The 20,729-nt window shown below is 37.4% G+C and overlaps 1 protein-coding gene across 1 annotated transcript in view; it reads left to right on the top strand.

Annotated features, from left to right (window-relative positions):
- Positions 1–20,729, top strand: part of DIAPH3 (diaphanous related formin 3) — a 482,025-nt gene that overhangs the window by 40,133 nt on the left and 421,163 nt on the right. The window contains exon 2 of the mRNA XM_028105625.2: positions 5,033–5,200. Coding sequence (XP_027961426.1) covers positions 5,033–5,200 — 168 coding nt within the window. The remainder of the gene's footprint in view (positions 1–5,032; positions 5,201–20,729) is intronic.

Below are 20,729 nucleotides of genomic sequence, written 5' to 3'. Positions count from 1 at the left end.
ATGGCTAATAATTAGGGTATCTTTTTTAAATTAAAAAAAATCACTGCTGTTAGTATTTAAAACACTGTAATAGAACTTTGTCACTATTACAGTGTTACACTACAGCTTAAAATCCAGATAGTTTTTTAGAGCCTGTTTTTGGTTTAATTAATTTTTATTTAAACTGTAATTACTGATTATCAGTGTGAGATAATACTCAGTAGGGTGCTCATTTAACTTCCCGTGAAGATAAGTGATATTAATTTATAAAACTCCGTACACCCCAGACACAGCTGAAGCCATATTAATTCAGTGTGGTGTGCCACCTCCAAATAGCTTTAAAATAGAATTCTCTCAGTCTTCTGTGTGTTTAACCAAATCTTTAACAAAGGCAAGTCGTTGGTGTGGTTCACCTTCTTGGGTTGTGTTTCTAGCTCAACTTTAAGAGAATTCGCGTAAAATGAAAAGTAGCTATGCAATGCATAAATTGGGAAACCTCCCAAATTGCCAAATGCAAAAATAACCAACTTCTAGTCCGCGTAATGGGGATTTATATTGTGTATGTATGGACAGAAGCATTTAAAACTTTTGCTCTTGGGTTCCATTGTACCTTGCTTCAAGCAAATTGTATGAATAATTCCATGAAAGATACATTAGGAGTGTTTCTCACCCTGCCGCCCCGCCCCCCGCCATTTCTGCATGCAGTCACAGCATCCTCCCTTGAAACAAAAACCCCTTCCCAAATGTCCCCCCCCCAAAAAAAACCCTTAGAACGTTTAAAGTGATTTGATAGTAAAGTTCATTTTGCACCTAGCTTTGTCAGTAGTGCCCAGATTATAGGAATCTACCTGTAGTGCTCAGTAAAGCATCATGTACTTGGGGATGCTTTTACTCTAAGCCCGAGGTATTCAACAAATTGAATTTACTGTTCTAGCATAGGAAGATCGTATGTATTTTTCTCCTATGGCTCCTTGGGCCAATTTTTCCTACCTTGCCTTTAGCTATCCTAGTGGTAATGTGTGAAATTGTTTTCCACTTGAATAAAATCCAACTTTCCCCCAGAGTTTAGGTGCTAAGCGTATGGGGGAGGTGTGCTCATTCTCTTTTATTGTTGTACAGTTATGCTGTTTATTGATATAAATGCAGTTCTACTTCTAAAAACATAATGGATTTTTTTTCATTTATGCGGTTGTATAAGTTAAATACTATGAAATTGTTAAATATAAAAGTGTTTTGGAGCTCGTCCTTTATTATTTAGCCAGGCAGTTTCCTTATTGTAAAAATTAAACAAATGCATTCAGCCTGATGCTACCTTTCAAGCTTTTAACACAGTGTATAGAATACAGAAGGGGCTCAGTGATTTTTGAAAGAATCTTTAGAAAGTTTTGGTTTGTGGCGAAAATTAAGTTTTTTTGATAACTATCACTGATGGAACCATTAGGTTATAGATTCACAAACTAGCTTGTGAATTGCTACGCTTACTATTCCCATTCATTGACGTGTTTACATTTATAATACTGATGCATTAATGATTTGCTTAATTTCACTTCATTATGAGTTTAACATATTAAGTTATTTGTGTGTGTGTGTGTGGTGTGTGGAGTCAGCATAGGTTTAACACTCAGGAATTGATCACTGTAGAGAAGTTACAGCAATGAAGTAGTGATTCAGAAGACAGGTGGAGGAACCAGTCCCATTTCTGAATTTTTGGTCTCATTTTTTAAAACAAGTATCAAGAATTGGGGTGCTGAGGTACATAGGGTTGCTCACTTTGGGACCTCTAATCATGTGGAGACAATTGTATGTTTCTGGGTTATTTCCAAAGTAAAGGAGTATTTATGTTGATGAGTTGGATGTTCTTTTCTCTGCTGCTGTAATTCATTGTCCATACCTCTTGCTACATTTTTTATACCATATGTAAGCCTCTTTATATGCTTGTCTCTCCCACTTGATTGTAATTCAACTTGAGTTGAATATAGTCTTTTTTAAAAATTATAAACATCTGATAGAATAACATCTCTGTTCTTTGTTTTATAGATCTGGGATTTTATCTGGTATCTTTTTTTTTTTTTCAGCCTGAAAAACTCCTTTTGGCATGTTTTGTAGTACAGGTCTCAAGTTTTGGCTGTCTAAAAGTGTTTCATTCTGCTTCTATTTTCCAAAGATACTTTTACTGGATATAGAATCCCACGATGACAGTCGTTTTCTTGTCCTTTAAAGATGCCCTTCCATTGCCTTTTGCTGTAGTTTCTGGGGAGAAATGAGTTATTTGTGTCATTTTTATCTTGTATATAACGTGTCTTCATATGTCTGGGTGTGCTTTTATGGTTTGCCATTTACTTTGGATTTTTAGCAGCTTGACTGAGGTGCCTAGCTGTGGGCTTGTTTGTCTTGGTATGCTTCCTTCATGGCTCTGCTTCTGGTAGCCATGAATTGATTCCTAAAAAATCAGTTATTTCAGTCATTATCTCCTGAAATAGGTCTTCAGTACCATTTTATTTTTCTGGCCCTCCATTACACTTGTGTCACAGCGCTTCATATTGTATCTCAGCTCTTGGTTTCTCTGTTCTTTTTTTCTTTCCCCTTTTCCATGGTGTTTCAGTTTGCATGCTTTTTGTTGGTCTGGGTTTAAGTTCACCAGTTCTTAGCAGTGTTCATTTTACTCTGAAGCTCATCTATGAATTCTTTGTTGATACAATTTAAATTTCTAATGTGTTTTTAAGAATAATTTCCGTGACTTAGTTGCTAAAATTGCCCATGTCCTACTTTGTGTCTGCTCTTCATTATATTCTTAAGCATTTTTCTAAATATCCTTTGAGATGATCTGACCGGTAAGTCCATCATCCAGGCCATCTCTAGGTCTGCTTCTCTTTGACTCTGGCTGACACTTCCTAGGTCCTTCGTGAATCTAGCAGTATTTGATTATATGGTAGACATTTTATTTGAATACTGTGGAAATGAAATAATACTTCAAAGAAGGTGCCTTTCTTCAGGCTGCTAGAATGGGGGACTGAGTCCGTGTGATGTCTCGTTGAGCTGGGCTTGGCAAAGGTGCTGCTTTAGTTTGATTAGTGTCCTCTGGGCCTTCAAGATCGCTTAGCATGAATGAGATTCTGGCATTCTGCTTTTGGCTTTACGACTGAACTGTTCATATTCAAGACTGGGATAACTCTGCTTTAAAGTTCTGATGCCCTTTTCACGGTTAATATAGAGTTCTTTGTGTTTTCAGTTGCATTTCTGGCTCGGTTTCTTCGGGAGATCTCACCAACCTGGTATCTGACCCCGGCCTTCAGTGGCAGCCATCACTGATTCTCTGACGGGCCAGAATGTCTTTGGGGCTTCTCTCCCGTCTTTTTGCCTAATTCAGAGTCTTTGGGAGGGCAGTCTCTTTGCCTGGGGAGAGGCCACCTGGGACGCTTCATGCCTCTGGACATCTTGCCTCCCTCCAGCCTTTGGGGGATTAACCCATGCAGTTGGTGAAGGCCTGAGGGAAAGTGTCAGTAGGTGGGTGTAGACTTGCTTCAGGACTGGGGCTCCTTGGAATTTGAGTGTCTCCTGCCAGAACCCATGCTGGCAGTAGTTAAAAAATTTTGCTGGTTATTTATATTTTTATCCTTGTTTAACTTCTTAGTCTGTAGCTGTTTGTCAGGGATCGAAGCAACTTGTCACTTCCCAGTGGTCCTTCCAGGTTTCCTTGTGCCCTCATCCCCCTGATGGGTTGAAAACAGCTGTAACTGGGGAGGTTTTCTGGCTCATTTTTGTTAGGAGAGCGGTGGTGGTACTTTGTGACTCTCAACCCTACTGGAAGCTGTCCTGTTCTTAGTACTTTCATGATTAGGGCCTGTTAGATGGACCACAGGTGAAGGTAGGACATGGCATTTTTCCTAGGCTCTATATTCACAGTGAATTTAAAGACATTATTTTTGTATCTTAAGGACACATTCTATTTCTTTAGTGAAATAATACTGTGACTTCTTGTCCTTTTAAAATTCAGTATTTTGTATCCCATTTCTCCACTGGACTGTACTAGCGCTATCCAATAGAATTTGCTGTGATGATAGAAACTTTCTATGTGTGCTTTCATCAGTATGGGAGCCACTAGCCACATGTGGCTCTTGAGGACTTAGCATGTGGCTACTGCAACTAAGAAACTGAACTCTTAATTTAAACAACCCCACATGGCTAGTGGTTGCCATGAATAGCACAAGTCAATGTATACATCATGGCAAAAACAGTGTAAGGTATAGTAGTTATGCTGAACAATTCACAGAACCATTGTGGTTTTTGAGTACGTTTCTCTTAACTACTCTGACATTATTTGCCTTTTTGATTGTTAACACTTGAAACTTTGAGTCTGGGTTTTATGTGAGGAATAGAATTTGTGAAATCAAGCAATTTTCAATGAATAAACAATCAGTTTATAAACTAATATTTATATACTTTCAAATATCAGTGAACTATTTGACTTAATAGAAGAAATCCCATTACAGCAAAAACCCCAGCTTTATTTCCTGAGGCTTTAGCCATCTTACTCTATAGCTGCTCATGAAATTCAAATACAGACCAGCCTGAATGAAGAGAAATGTGGTATTTATCAGACCAACAAGCTCTGGAGAAATAAGTAGAATTCAACTCTTAGTGCATGCATACCATGAAATGTGATTTAGGAATTCTATGAAAAGGGCACTGGACAAGGGGGCTGGGAGCCAGGACACTAAATATTAGTTTGATTGCCAACCGCTGAATTAGCCCACTTACCTTTGTAAAACTGCTTAGTTGGCTAATCTGTAAAGCAAAGGTCACCTGCCATTAGAATCTTAATTCTATAAGATTAGAAAGAATCTTTGGAGGTTGTTCGATTTCTCTTCTGTCTTTAGACAGGATGGTTATGGAAAACTTCTGTTTTTTTAAAAAAAAATCTTAGATTCTAGTGCTGAATGCCTTCTGATGAAATCACAGTGATAATGTGATCGATCCTGTGGGTTTTTTTTATTTTGGCAATCAGATAAATGTTGGAGGAAATATTAATGTATGTGCTGTTTTACCTTTGTAGCTGGACAAATTTGCAAGCATAAGAATTCCAGGGAGCAAGAAAGAGAGACCTCCACTTTCCAACCTGAAGACTGTGTTTGCAAGCAATGATTGCTCTTCAGAGGTGATGGAAAACATTCCAAAGCCACTGTCACAGAATGAAGTCTTAGAACTTTTCGAAAAGATGATGGTAAGAATTATTTTTTTCATAAAATAGTTTATGTAAAAACCTTAGCTTCTAATCATGTTAGTGGAACAATAAACATTTAAGACTCATGTTTCATAGGGTTATTTCTGATGTCATTGAGTATAGCACTTCAGGTGTGCAGAGTTTTAGGATTACAAAAATAAGAACCAGAGGAAAATAGGCACACTGGTTTTTTTCGTGTGTGTGTTTAATATACAGAATACACAAAAACCCTCTCAAGTATCAAATGATACATTTTTAAATTTTTATTAAAAGATTTTATTTATTTGACAGAGTGAGAGCGGGAACACAAGCAGGGGGAGTGGGAGAGGGAGAAGCAGGCTCCCCGCTGAGCAGGAAGCCTGACGCAGGACTTGATCCCTGGACCCTGGGATCATGACCTGAGCGGAAAGCAGATGCTTAACAACTGAGCCAGCCAGGCGCCCCTCAAATGATACATTTTGAATCTTAAAGATTATCTAAGTGGTCTGTCTGTTGGGGTTCGTTTGCATTGTAGAATGATGGTCACGGTGCTGTGTATGTTACGTGTGCTGATTTTTTTTCATCTTTTTTTCTTGTTTGATTTCTTCTCAGGATTACCAGGTTCATATAGTCCTAGAACTTTTATATCTGAGGAGACTAGAACTTACTCATTTTGGGGTGTGCCTTTTCTGGTGGAGACACAGTATTAAAAGCCACATTCTATTGGTTCTCAAGAATGGTGATCCTGACTCTGCTCATGGCTAACCTAATTTCACCAACAGCCCCGTATGTTAAGTATGTCCAAAATCATTTATCACAAAATGAATGCTAATTGCGTCTAGTTTCATGTATAGTTCTTACCCTCAAGTTGCTTATCTCCTAGGAGTCAAAACAAACATTTGAAAAAATAAATAAGAAATGCCAGAAGGTGGTAATTAATGGTTAAGTTCTTTATAAGTTCAGAGTAGGAAGAAAATAATTTTTGAGATACCTCGTTAGCTTCAGGGGAAGCCAAAATTGAAAGGTTATTATAGTAGCTTAGGGAAATTTCATAGAGCAGATGGACTTAGAGGCAGGTGTGGTCTTACAGGGTTGGAATAAGAAGAGGGAAAGGGCATTCTCTTAAGATGGGGAAATGACAGTGAGCCCAGACAGAGCTAGGTACAAATAGCTCAGGGGGGAACATGTGAGAGGTTTGAAAAATTAGACTAGAATGGTAATTTGGGGCCGGTTATGAGAGGATTTTGTATGCCATTCTGAAGAGTTGTATAATATTTCAACTCAGGACTTTATTTTATTTCATCTGTTGGTTCTGACAGCCTTTAGTTTTTAGGAAATTCACTTAGAGTGTAAAATGTGTTTGAAATTTGAGAAAGTTAATAACTGGTCTCTTCATTATTCAGCTGGAATCAACAAAGTATTTACCGTTACACTGCCTTATTTTCTGTTCATCAAATATTTGTGTCCAGTGTTACACATGGAGCTTTAGAAGGCCCCAGAAAGAGACAATGCCTAGTTTGTGTCTCCATAGGATTAATTAGTGTTAGTGATTCCTAACTTTTCATCACTGAGCATATATTTCATTAGTATTGTTTTGCATGAACCCTCGGCTTGAGACATTGTTACCTATTATGTCAGCTCTTGATGAAGTGCTCATTTTGGTTTTAATTAACTACACATGTATAACTCTTAACTCTTTCGTCTCCATGAGTTGATATCATTTCAGCCTTGAACAGAAAAGTGTTTTTTCCCCAGTTTTAGTATAAGTGCCGCCAAAGTGAGCACTTTTGTTTTTGTTTTATATTTTGCTGGCCTCTTTGCCTCTGTTAATGAGGCTTGTATAATGGTAGTTCTCTTCAATACCATCTTGGAGGACTCAAGATAAAGTGCCCTTAGCTACCTCCTCAGTCCGTGTACCATATGTGGAACCACTCACATAAATTACCTAGGAGATTCTAGAATGGTACTTTTCATTCCTTGGTGACTACTTCGTTAAGTTTTTCTTTCTGATCATAATTGCTGGTGCTATCTGAGTAAAAGTGAATAGGCTGTTGATAGGTGTTTACAAGGCCACATCTTAGCACCACAAGCCATTAAAAGTGCAACTATGTAGAGTACTGAATATAGTTCACGGTATTCTGTACTGACCGTGATTACTTGAGGTATTTTTCAGTTATTCTGAAAAGGGGAAGTTACCCAGAGAAGGGTAAGACTATCAATGTTTGTAGTTATGTATAGGGCAGAAGGATATTGATGTCCTTGAAGTGTTTACACAATACATATTTAATAACTGGGCCTGATACCTTGTTAAATCTTAAACAGGTATCCCTGTTGGCAGAAAATCGTTTGCAATCAAACTCATTTTACTCAGCAGCAGTAAAATGAAATTGTTGATGGGTCAGGGCTGCCCAGTTTGCTGATAAGTGAGTTTATGAGAACTAAGGTCTTGTTTAAAAAAAAAACAAAAACAAAAAAAAACTAGGTGGTTTTTCCCTTTCTGATTGCTTGACTGTATGACAATTCTAGGGGAAAATCCACTGATGGTTCTGGAGCTGAGAAGGGTCTTTTCTGTTCACTAAATGTAGATGATTGATATTTGTCAGGCTTTACACGGTACTGCATTTTTGACAAATTTAAAGTTGTTCCTATGTCTGTGGAGAATGCTAGATGAAGTGTTGAGTTTATTTTTTTTATTTGTACCTACCTATCTATTACTTTTTAAAATTAACATTTAGTGAGTGAGAGAGCAAGGGAGGGGCAGAGGATCGAGGGAGAGAGAATCTTGAGCAGACTCCTGCTGAGTGCGGAGCCTCACAATGTGGGGCTCCATCCTGCGACCCTGAGATCATGACCTCAGGGGAAATCAAGAGTTGGTCGCTTAACCGATTGTGCCACCTAGGCACCCCTGTTCCTCATACTTCTCTTCTTTTGAAGAAGCCACACTGAATCTGCAATCTTAATGTCTTGGCGTTTGCACCTACAGGGGTTTCCTACCATTTAAAATTTGCATCTAAATTCTTAGTTTTGACTTTGCAATTTTTAAAACCTTATTTAACTTTATCAAAGGTATTGAAGAAATTTCTACATAAAGTAAAAACTTTTTACAGAACCTTTTTTAAGTCTTCAGTGTGCAGACTTGATTACTTAATGAGAGATAGAGTATAATACTTGAATATTTGTAATCCTTTCACTTTTATTTTGGAGATGGATTTACTTGGTCTCTGGGTAATAGTTTCAGTGGGTTTTTGGGTCGAGGTTGGGTTGAGTTTTGTTTTTAAAGCAATGATGAATACTTAGACTAAAGTATTTCTTCCATTTGTCTTTTGGTAAAAGTGGAATTGTTATCTGAAAGCCTCTATTGGTTTCTCTGTGGATCTAGCTTTGTGAAATAGCTGAGAGAACATCTTGTATATTCAACTTTGATTTCTGGAAGTCAAGTTTCAGTATTTACTACTATTGGACTCCCTGTAGGTCTATGTTAACTGGTTTTGAATGAGTTGAGCGTGGTAGATACAAGCTGAAAATGACTTGATCATTGTAGCTGTTGCCTCTTTATATCAGCCCCCTTGACTTATTCTTTTCTTGCTCCTAGGTGAAATCCCAGGCAGGTCTCAGAGCTTTCTCTTGGCTTTGAGATTAAACAGCAAAAATAATAAAAACAATTTCGAACCAAAAAAAAAAAAGCTCTCCCTTTCCCCCTTACAGGCTGTCTCCCCTTGAAGGCTCCAGTTGGGGCAGTAGTTGGGGAGTGAGTTTGGCCTCTTCTGTTTCTTCACCTCACGTGGTTGTGCTCTACTCTTCAGATTGCGTCTGTCTCCTCCAGGACTAGATGGGAGGTGAGAGGAGGAATAAGAGTACGCTTCTGGCCTATGGTGCTTATAACCTGGCATTGGCGTCCTGGGGCGGTGTTAGTTTTTTGGGGTACTGTAACAGATTACCACGAATTTGGTGGCTTTAAATGCCTGCGTACTGTCTCCTACTTTTGCAAGTCAAAGTCCAGGTTGACTCACCTGTTTTCTCACATTTCACAAGGCTAAAATCAGTGTCTGATGATTGGGCTCTTACCGGATGCTCTTGCGAAGAACCTCTTCCAAGTTCATGATGACAGAATCTAGTTCCTCGCTTTTGTAGGAATGAGGTCCAGGCTGTGATCTGGGGGCTGCCTTAGCTCCAGAGGCTTCTTTCCTATCGTTTGTACGGGCCGCTACCTCTCAGTTACATGAAATCCACCTCTTGTTTCGAATCTCTCAGCCTTCTCCTCCTCTGGCATCTCTTGTCTGATCTATAGAAAGTTCTCTGCTTTTAAGGGCTCATGTATGAGATTATGCTCACCCAGATAACCCAACATAATGTCGCAAAGTCCCCTTTTAACATGTAATATCCTTTATAGGACCAGAGATTAGGGCATGGATGCTTTGGGGGACCATTTTGCCTCTTACAGGTATAGGAGATAATAAATGCTGATTCTTTTCTCCTATGGCGTTTTTGTGCCCCCCTGCTGCCCAGTCTCCCCTACAATTCCCTTGTCACTGGTGATGTCTCCTTTGGTCTTCTGCCCTGGTCTTCCATGAGCCCATTCCTTTGCTGGAGTCGCCTTTTGGATGCAGGACCTCTTAGATGGCCCAGGGCTGCTGCTTCCCTAGGATGTACAGCCTGTCCACGGGAAGGTAATGTATCCTTTGCCCCTTGCTCCTGTCCTTTATCTCATTCCCTTCAGCATCTGTCCTCTTTGGGGTATAAACTACTGGTTCGTTCTTACTATTCCAGATATTTACCCTCCTAACTGTGAGTGGCTTTCTAATCATTAGATCTTATATGTAACACTGCTGACCACCCCCTCTTGTCTGCATTTCTCTTTCCTTTAGTTACCGTGACACTCCTTGCTTTCTGATTTTCCTCTTCTCTGGCCAGTTTTACCAGTTTCCTTTCCAGGTTTCCTGTTCTGATTTTCATTTCCTCAGAGTGTTGCCTCCGGTCCTCTTACCTTTATCCACTTTGGTTCCTTACACATTTCTTTTGGGGGATGGGAGCCCTTTCATGCTAGAATATCCCCAATATTCTGATGCTTAGCTGTCTTCAAAAGAGCAGCTATAATCAAGCTCTGTAAAAGATGCTAAACCTCAACAAACCAGAAACTGATCTCTTCTTTTGATATTTTTCCAACTTTTTATTGAGATAAAACTGACCTATAACATAGTGTAAGCTTAAGGTATACAATGTGATTTGATAAATGGATATATATATTTTTAATGTTTTATAATGGCACAGATACTTTATTGAAGTATGGTTGACACACAACATTAGTTTCAGGTGTACTACATGGTGACTGGAGCATATCTATTTCTTAAATGCTTACCACAGTAAGTGTAGTTAACGCATCTGTCACCTTACATAGTTACCATTCCTCACCCTCAATCCCACGGTCAGAGCTTTTAAGATTTAGGGGAGCCTGGGTGGTTCAGTCGGTTGAGTGTCTGACTCTTGATTTTTGGCTCAGGTCATGATCTCAAGGTCTTGGGGTCGAGCCCCATTGGGCTCTGCGGTCAGTGGGGAGTTGGCTTGAGGATTTTTTGCCTTCTGCCCCTCCCCCAACCCCTTTAATAAGTTAAAAAAAAAAAAACAAGATTTACTCTTAGCAATTTTCAAGTATATAATACAGAATGAGATTGACCAAGCTGTGCATTAGATCCTGAGAATTTACTTGTCTTAGAACTGTAAATTTGTACTCCTTGACCACCTTCATCCATTTCCTCCATTTCCCAGCTCCTGGCACCATTACTCTTTTTCTATGAGTTTTTTATTTTTAGATTGCACATATAAGTAATTCTATGTAGTATTTCTTTGACTTATTTCACCTAACATAATGCCCTCAGGGTTCATTCATGCTGTTGCAAATGGCAGATTTCCTTTCTTGGCTGAGTAATATTATGAATATATATACACTAGTTTATTCATTTATCTGAACAGATGTTTAGGTTTTGCCATTTCTTAGTATCATAAATAATACTGTGAACGTGGGGGCTACAGGTATCTCTTCCAGAGAGTGGTTTTCATTTCCTTTGGATATATACCCAGAAGTGGGATTGCTGAGATCTGGTTTTAATTTTTTTTTTTGAGGAATTTCCATACTATTTTCCACAGTGACTGTAACAATTTACATTCCCACTAACAGTGCACAAGGGTTCCCTCTTTTCCTTTCTTGCTAACACTTGATATCCTTTTTTTTTTTTTTTAAAGATTTTATTTATTTATTTGACAGAGAGAGACACAGCGAGAGCAGGACCACAAGCAGGGGGAGTGGGAGAGGGAGAAGCAGGTCTCCTGCTGAGCAGGGAGCCTGATGTGGGGCTCGATCCCAGGACCCTGGGATCATGACCTGAGCTGAAGGCAGATGCTTAATGACTGAGCCACCCAGGCACCCGATATCCTTTTGATAACTGTCATTTTAACAGGTATGAAGTGATAGCCCTTGTGGTTTTTGATTTGGATTTCCCTGCTGATTAGTGATGTTGAGTGCCTTTTCATGAAACTTGGCCACTACTTTATCCTCTTTGGAATAGAGGTTTATTCTGTTCTTACTTTTTAGTATTTCTCTGCTTTGAGTTGTAGGAGTTCCTTACATATTTTGTATATTAACCTTTTGTCAGATGTGTGGTTTGTAAATATTTCATCCCGGTCTGTAGGTTGCCTTTTCATTTTGGTGGTTTTTTTTTGTTTGTTTGTTTGCTGTGCAAATTTGATAAAAGCCTACTTGTTTGTTTTTATTGCTTGTGCTTTTTTTGTCCTATCCAAAAAGCATTGCCCAAAACGATGTCCATGAGCATTTCCCCTGTATTTTCTCCTTGGAGTTCTATAGTTTTAGGTCTTAAATTTAAGTCTTTAATCCAATTTGAGTTAATTTTTGAGTGGTATAAGGTAGGAGTCCAGTTGCAGGTTTCTTTTTTGCCTGTGATTATCCAGTTTTCCCAACACTATTTATTGAAGAAAACATCTTTCCCATTGAATATTCTTGGTTTTCTTGTTAAATTTTGACCATATATGTATGGGTTTCTTTCTGGGCTCTTGATTCTTTTCCATTGATTTATATGTTTTATGCCAGTATAATATTTTGATTACTGTAACTTTGTAATATAGTTCAAAATCAGGGAGCATGATGCCTCCAGCTTTATTTTTCAAGATTGCTTTGGTTATTCATGGTATTCTGTGGTTCCATACAGTGTAGGACTTTTTCTATTTCTATAAAAACGTGGTTAGACTCTTGATAGGGACTGCATTGACTTTATAGATGGCTTTAGGTAGAGGGTTATTTTAACAATAGTAATTGTTACCTATGAGCATAGAATATTTTTCCATTTATTTGTGTCCTCATATTTTTCATCATTGCTTTGTTTTTCAGTGTACAGGTCTTTTACCTCCCTGACTAAATTTATTCCTGTTTTATTGACTTTCATCCTATTGTAAATGAGATTGTTTAATTTCTTTTTAGACAGTTCATTGTTAGTATATAGAAATGCAACTGATTTTTATGTGTTGATTTTATATCCTGCCACTTTACTGAATTTATTCTCACAGTTTTTTGGTGGAGCCTTCAGGGTTTTCTATATATAATATCCTCTATAAATAGTTGACAGTATTACTTCTTCCTTTTCAATCTAGATGCTTTTTATTGCTTTTGCTCTGGCTACGACTTAAATACTAAGTTGCATGGGAGTGGTGAGAGTAGGCACCCTTGTCTTATTCATGATCTTGGAGGAAAAACTTTCAATCTATAACCAGTTCAGTACAGGTGAACTGTGGGCTTGTCATATGGCCTTTATTATGTTGAGGTATGCTCATTTTATTCCCAGTTCACTGAGTTTTTATCACGAATGGATGTTGAATTTTGTCAAACGAATCCCACTTACTCGTGGCACATGATCCTTTTAATGTACTGTTTAATTTGGTTTGCTAGTATTTTGTTGAGAGTTTTTGCATCTAAATTCATTGGTGATAATGGCCTATGGTATTCTTGTAGTGTCTTGTCTGGCTTTGGCATCAGGGTAATGATGGCTTGGTAAAGAGTTGGGTCGTGTTCCCTCCTCTTCAGTCTTTTGTAAGAGTTTGAGGAAAATCGGTGTTAATTCTTTAAATGGTTACCCAGTGAAACCATCTGGTCTTGGCTTTGGGCAATTTTTGATTACTGATTAAACTTCAGTGCTCTATTGGTGTGTTGATTTTTTGTTCATGATTCGGCGGTCTCTGTAAGTTGTGTGTTTCTAGGAATTTACCCATTTCTTCTAGGTTGTCCAATTTGTGTGTGTGTGTGTGTGTATAATTTATACAGAGTAGTCTCTTATGACCCTCTGTGATCAGTGGTAGCATTTGTAATGTGTCCTCTTTGATTTCAGATTCTGAGTGTTCTCTCTTTACCTAAGAGTTGATCTTTTTTCTTTTTCTTTTCAAATCTGCCTTAGTTTCATGATTCCCCCCATTTTAAAAAATATTTTCTATTATATTTCTGTTCTAATCTTTATTATTTCTTTAACTTAGGGCTTAGTTTATTCTTTCTCCAGTTCCTTGAGCTATAAAGCCAGCTTGTTAATTTGGGATATTTCTTGTAAGGATTGATTTATTTATTTGGGGTGGGGGAGAGAGAGAGAGTGCACACATTCACACACATGTGTGAGTGGTGAGAGGGACAGAGGGGAAGAGAGAATCCTCAAGCTGACTCCCTGCTGAGCACAGAGCTGGGTGCTCTGAGATCATGACCTGAGCCCAATCAAGAGTTTGAGCCACCCAGGTGCCCTAATCTGGGATATTTCTTGTTTAATGTAGGCATTTATTGCTGTAAACTTGCCTCATAGTGCTGCTTTTACTGTATCCTACTGGTATTGGTATGTTGTGGTTTTGTTTTCATTTGTCTTCAGGTATTTTTTCCTTTTTCATTTCTTTGTCCCATTGATTGTGCAAGATGGTATTGTTAAATTTCCACATATTCGAATTTGCCAGCTTTCCTCTTGTTACTGTTTTCTAGTGTCTCACCATCATGATCAGAAAGGATACTTGATAAGATTTTATCTTGTTGAATTTTGAGGCTTGTTTTGTGGCCTAACATGCTAAATCCTGAAAATGTTCCATGTGTACTTGAGAAGAATTAGTATTTTGCTACTCATGGATGGTAGACTTTGTATATATCCATTCTATAGTATTGTTCAAATTTGCTCTTTCCTGACAAGTTCTATCTGGATGATAGTGTGGGGTATTATATTGTACAACTATTGTATTGTGGTTAATTTCTCCTTAGTTCTGTAATATCTACTGGATATAATTAGGTTCTCAGATGTTGGGTACATAAATATTTAGAATTGTTTTTAGCTTCTTGATGAATTGACTCCTTTGTCATTACATAATCTTCATCTTTGTGAGCATTTTTAGCTAAAGTCTATTTTCTGATCAAACTGATTTTTTTTTTTTTTTTAAAGATTTTGAGAGCAAGAGATCCTGTACATGCATGAGTTGGGAGAGGGATAAGCAGACTCCCCACTGAATAGGGAGCTTTGATGTGGGGCTTGATCCCAGGACCCTGGGATCTATGACCTGAGCTGAAGGCAGATGCTTAAGTGACTGAGCCACACAGGTGCCCCAAAAGTGATTTCTTTTGATTACCATTTGTGGAATATATTTTTCCATTCCTTTACTCTCAGTCTATGTATACCCTTATAGCTAAAGTCATTCTCTTGTAGGCAGTATATCATTGGATCTTTTTAAGATTCATTCAGCCATTTTGTGTCTTTTGGGAGAATTTTATCCATTTATGTTTATTGAGAGGGACTTACTATTGCCATTGTGATAGTTTTCTTTTAGATCCTTTTGTTCTTCATTGTGGTGGTCTTCTGTGATTGACTTTTTGCGGCAGTATGTTATGAATACCTTATAACCTTGTAGTAATATAAAAAAAATTTCCCTTATGGTTACCACAAGGCTTATATTAAATATCTTAGTGTTAAAATATCCTGCTTTAGGGGCAGGACTGGGTGGCTCAGTCAGTTAAGTGGCTGCCTCAGGCTCAGGTCATGATCCCTGGGTCCTGGGATTGAATCCCACATCGGGCTCCCTGCTCAGTGGAGAGCCTGCTTCTCCCTCTCCCTCTCCCTCTGCCTGCTGCTCTGCCTACCTGTGCTCTCTATCTCTGTTAAATAAATAAAAATCTTAAAAAATACCCTGCTTTATGCTGACAACTTCAATAGCACAGGAAGACTTTATACTATTTCTTTTAGGTTGTGAGTGTCACAGTTGACATTTCTTTTAGTATTGTGTTTCAATAACAAATTGTAGTTATAATTCGTAGGTTTATTAGCTTTTTAAAACTAGCATTATAAGTGACTTAGAAAATTAGAATATAACTTTTTTAAATTGTTTTATATTTTCCTCTTTTTTTGTGATGATCAGTGTCCTTTTATTTCAGCTTGAGAATGTCTTTTAGCATTTCTTGTAAGGCAGGTTACTGGTGATGAACTCTGTCAGCTTTTGTTTTGGGAAAGTCGTATCTCTCCTTTATTTCTGCAGGATACCTTTGTTGGATATAGTATTCTTTGTTGACTTTTTTCTTTCAGCACTTTGAATGTTTCATTTGTCCTGAAAAGTGTCTGTGGGTAATCTGCTAATAGTCTTAGGGAGCTCTCATTTGTGACTAGTCCCTTTTTATGCTTTCAAAATTCTCTTTGTGTGTGACTTTCGGCATTTAATTGTAATGTGTCTCAGTGTATCCCTTTTTGGGTTCAACCTATTTGGAAGCCCTTGGACCTTTTGAATCGGGATGTCTATTTCTCACCCCAAGTTAGGGAGTTTTCAGCCTTTATCACTTTAGACTTTCTGTACATTTTTCCCCCCCTCTGGAGATTTCTACAGTGGATATTTACTTTCTCTTGTTGGTGTCCCATAGACATTTTTTTAATTTTCGTTTTGCTCCTTTGACTAGATGATTTCACATGACTTATCTTTGAATACCTTGACTTTTTTTTTTTGATGGTTTGTTTCTTTGAACTCATTTTGCTCATACTATCTTCTAATTTCATTTAGTTATCTGTATTTTAGAACTCTTCAAAGAATATTTGGAACTTTTTGTCAGCTGATAGACCTCTATTTTTTATTTTTATTTTTATTTTTTTTTTAGGATCAGTTACTGGAACTTGTTCCCTTTATGTGTCCTGTTTACTTGATTTTTAATACTGGCCTTACCATCTCTTCAGTCAGGGGCATGCTTCAACTTTATTCCTGGTTTCTAGGATTTTCACAGTGCTGTCTTGCCTATGGATAGTTAATAGCCTTTGTGGAGGGTATTGACTTTGGAAATGACCTATGTTGCCATCTTGTTGACCTCACCTTTCTGTCATATTCTTTTAAACGAAACAAAAAATTCCCCACAAAACTGCTGCTCTCTTAATTCTCTCTGAGGCCCACACTGAGATCAGGGAATCCTTCTTGATCCCCCTCAGGCATTGGTCACATCCATTCATTTCTGTTGGTAATAGGTCCTGATTTTATTTCTTCTCTGTTGAAGCTTTCATTCCCTATTACCTGGGCTATTGCACTGGCCTTCCATCCACCCTTCCATGCCTCTGCTGGAGAACTCCTATTCACACTTTAAATCCTGGCCCAAACATGACTTTTCTTTGACACTTTCCCATGTTCTGTCAGACCTAGCACTCATTTAAACTTGCTTCTCACAGCTGCTTGTAGGTAAATCCCTTGTAGAACTTATCCTTTGTTATTTCCATAGGTCTTCCCCACTAGATTAAATTCATGCAGCATCATCCAACTGGTTTATTTTAAACAATTGCCTGTTAAATGCACGGTCCTAAACTTTAAGATTTCTAAGATGCCACAATTCTTTTTACCTGCAATTCTGTTTGGATGGAAATTAGCTTTAATTGCCAGTTTTCCCAGTTACACAAAAACATTAAAATAATAGGAGGATTGATTTCATGCATTCATCCCTTCCTGTTTGATTTCCCACTTCTCTGAAAGAATAAAAGCTATGCAAGGAAGGTCACCTATTTAGATGTGATCATTAACAGGCGTTAAATGAGTGCCAATGATAGAATTCTGACAAAGTTTTTAAATTCTGGACTTCCTGTCATCATTTGTAAGTATGGAAGAAAAATGGTTCCTAAATTGCACAGAGTACATAAGTATGGATAGTGATGCCCTAATCTTCTCTTGGGAAGATGTTTGTCAGCCTTTATCTAATACGGGAAAGAGCAATTTATAAAATGCCATCATTATCTCTTAAGTATGTGTTTTAGGTGTCTACTGGTATTAAGAGCTTAGATGACCTGTTTAATACATCTATCAGCTTTTAGTGTGGGGAAACTTAGATAATAGTGAAGGCATTTACAATTTGACTTTTGAAACTATTTTCATTGTGTAATGTTGAATCTACTTGTTGAAAGATGCTTTTTTAAATAGGATATTTCAAGTATACAAAAAATAGAACATAACACCACCATAGATATCATTGAAGTGTCTTGTATGCTTATAATTCCGTTCTTCTTCCTTAATTCCCAAAGGTGAACAATACCCTGAATCTGATGGTTTCATTCCTATGTTAAACTTTCTGTGTAATATGACCAATGTACAGAAATTTTTCTCTTAACTGTTTGATGGTAGGTCGCTGACTTCATGTTCCCTAATCTCCTAATTCTTTAGTATTAGTCCCTTCAAATAAGGACATCCTCCTACATAACCACAATACAACCACCCAAATCAGAAAGTTAACAGGGATCAGTTTCTATCAACTAATCCTCAGACCCTGTTCAGGTTTTATCTGTAGTATCAAAAATGGTCTTTGTAGGAAAAGGGTATAGTTTAGAATCATGTGTTTCATTCAGCTGTCAGGTTTTTAAAATCTTCTTTTAGGAACAGTCTTCAGTCTCTCCTTGTATTCTGTAAATTGGACACTTTTGAAGATTCCACTTGGTTAATTTGTACCGTGTCCCTGAGTTTAATTTTAAGTCTGTTAATTGTAAACAGGTTACCTCCTACTTTAATTCATTTTTTAATGATCATAATAAGTTTGAACATCTCACACTTATTGGCCCTTTGGTTTATTCCTTCATAAATTTCTTGTTCATATCTTTTGCCTGTTTTGTTACTGGGAGTTTTTTTTTCATGTTGATTTGTAGAATTTGGATTCTATTTGGATTAATGCTCATGTCTGTTAGTTAGCTGTAAAGCATCTTGTCCCAGTCTGGGTCTTGTCTCTTTTTACTTTCTTTAGGGGTAGATGGATTAAAGTACAGAACTAAAAAATTCCATGTGGTCTGATTTATCCATCTCTTTATGGTCTTGGCTTTTTGTATATTTAAGAAATTCTTCTCAATCCTGACATCATAAATCTGTATTTCAGGATTCTATATCTTTATTTCTGTAAGATATGGATGCAGTTTTTTTCCTCCATGGATTAACTTTTTTTTTTCTGGCAGCATTGATTTGGTAATCATTGTTACCCTTCATTCATCATACCTCCACTGGTAAACATCAAGTTCCTGCACATATGTGGGTTTATTTTGGAGGTTTGATTCTGTCCATTAGTCTATTTATCTAGCTCTCATTTACATCCATTGTCTTAATTACTATAGCTGTATAATAAGCCTTATTATCTAAGACCTCTATTCAAAATCATCTTGACTATTCTTGAGGCTTTGTGTTTTTGTATTAATTTTAGAATCAATTAAGTTCCATTTTGTGATACTAAGTTTTCCCATCTGTGACTATTGTGTATGTTATCTCTAGATTTTTTGGTTCCTAAAACAGTAGAAATTTATGGTTTTTCTCCCTAGGGGCGTTGCACATCTATTAGGTTTATTTATTTCTAATATGTAACCATTTTTAAATTTTTTGTTTTTGTTTTTTACTAAGAATATTGTCAATTTTTGTTTATGAATTTTGCTATTTGGTAATGTTACTGGATTCTCACTTTTATATGTAGATTCCTTCATTTTTTGGGGGGGATGGTCCTATCAGAATATCTGTGAAAAACTTATGTTTCTTCTTTTCTCTCATTGTGCAGAGTGGAATTGTACAATAAAAGTTAAAACTGTCTTTTTGAAAGTGGTGAATATTTTTCAAATCTGAGATTTCACTCCAAACATAATAAACTCTGACTTAGGGGAACTGAGAAGCTGCTCTTAGTTCTCTGTACTCCAACTTAAGAAGTCCTCTTCTGCCCCCAAAGAAGTGCTCCACCCTCTTAAAAAAAAAAAAAAAGTCCTCTTCTGCCTCCAAAATGAAGATGAAACACAGTCTGTTCCATAAAACTTTTTCTAAAAACCCTAGATAAGAGTTAATATGTTCTATTTTTCTCTCCCTAAACTATTTAGTGAAGGTCTTTTTCATTTTACATTTTAGTTACTTGAGTTTTGGCTAGTTCCTCACTAGACTGGCCTTCCAATAGGGTAGATTCTTGATCCTGCTAATTTTTTTTTTTAACTGCATATATCCTCCATTACTGATTAAATGAGTGACTCTGATATTTGTTTTACTTGTTGATTCATTAGAACTATAAGAACTTCTTTAATGAGAACTTTAAGAATTTTTTCTGAGAAGTGTATTTTAGCGGACTGTGGATATTCAACTTTACTCATCTTTGTCTCCATAGTGCCTTTATAGTACATATTGCATGTATTATCAAGTGAGCTGATCTGTTTTTTTTCTGCTGTGGTAAACACTATGTTTAAGCAATCAAATGATAAAAATTAGTACACATAGAGTTAAATATTGAGATGTCTTTTTATAATCAATTCAGATGTATTTGAAGCATAAGGTCCAGAGGAAGAAAAAAGAGCTCAGGTGAACTTAGAAAATTGAGTATGCCCGTGTACATGTTTTGATACATACTGTAATTGGTGGGAGGAGGGTTCATCTTGCTAACTTTTTACATTTTTAAAGACTTGAGAGCACGCACACGCCCAGGGGGAGGGCGGTGGCAGTGAGAGAAAGAGAGCACACATGTGTGGGGGTGGCGGGGAGGGGCAGATGGAAGACAATCTCAGGCCGACTCTGGTGAGCAGGGAGCTCCACGTGGGGCTGGATCTCAGGACCTTGAGATCATGACCCGAACCAAAACCAAGAGTCAGTCTTTTAACCAACTGAGCCATCAGGTGCCTCATCTTGCTAACTTTATTCCATGTTCCCACGCTTTGGGTACCTGTGAAGGACAGTTTTCCCTTTTTCTTTCCCTATCTTTTTTTTTTTTTTTCCCTCCTCAATCCTTGGTTTTAAGGATTTATGCATGGCTATTTCTTTAGTCGGCTAAATGAATGCCTGTTGTTTTGAATGTGTAGGTGATGTCTTTATATAGGAGTGGGAATGAAGAGAGAAACCAAAGACTCGTTTGTGTTAATTCTGCTTATTGACTGCTATAATCTAGCAGTTAGTTTATTTCAAGTATTAGCATTCTTTACAAATCTGCTTTTCTATATCATGAGTGTTTTTTTGTTAAAAACTTAAGTATATTTAGGGTTGGTCAGATAAAATGAGAGTGATTGTGTGGGAATGGTCTGTTTTGATG

This window comes from Eumetopias jubatus, unplaced genomic scaffold (genome assembly GCF_037043125.1).
Source record: "Eumetopias jubatus isolate StellerSeaLion01/CBP00866 unplaced genomic scaffold, mEumJub1_p1.0 scaffold_3, whole genome shotgun sequence".
Lineage (NCBI taxonomy): Eukaryota > Metazoa > Chordata > Mammalia > Carnivora > Otariidae > Eumetopias > Eumetopias jubatus.
This window is presented reverse-complemented; position numbering and strand designations above follow the sequence as displayed.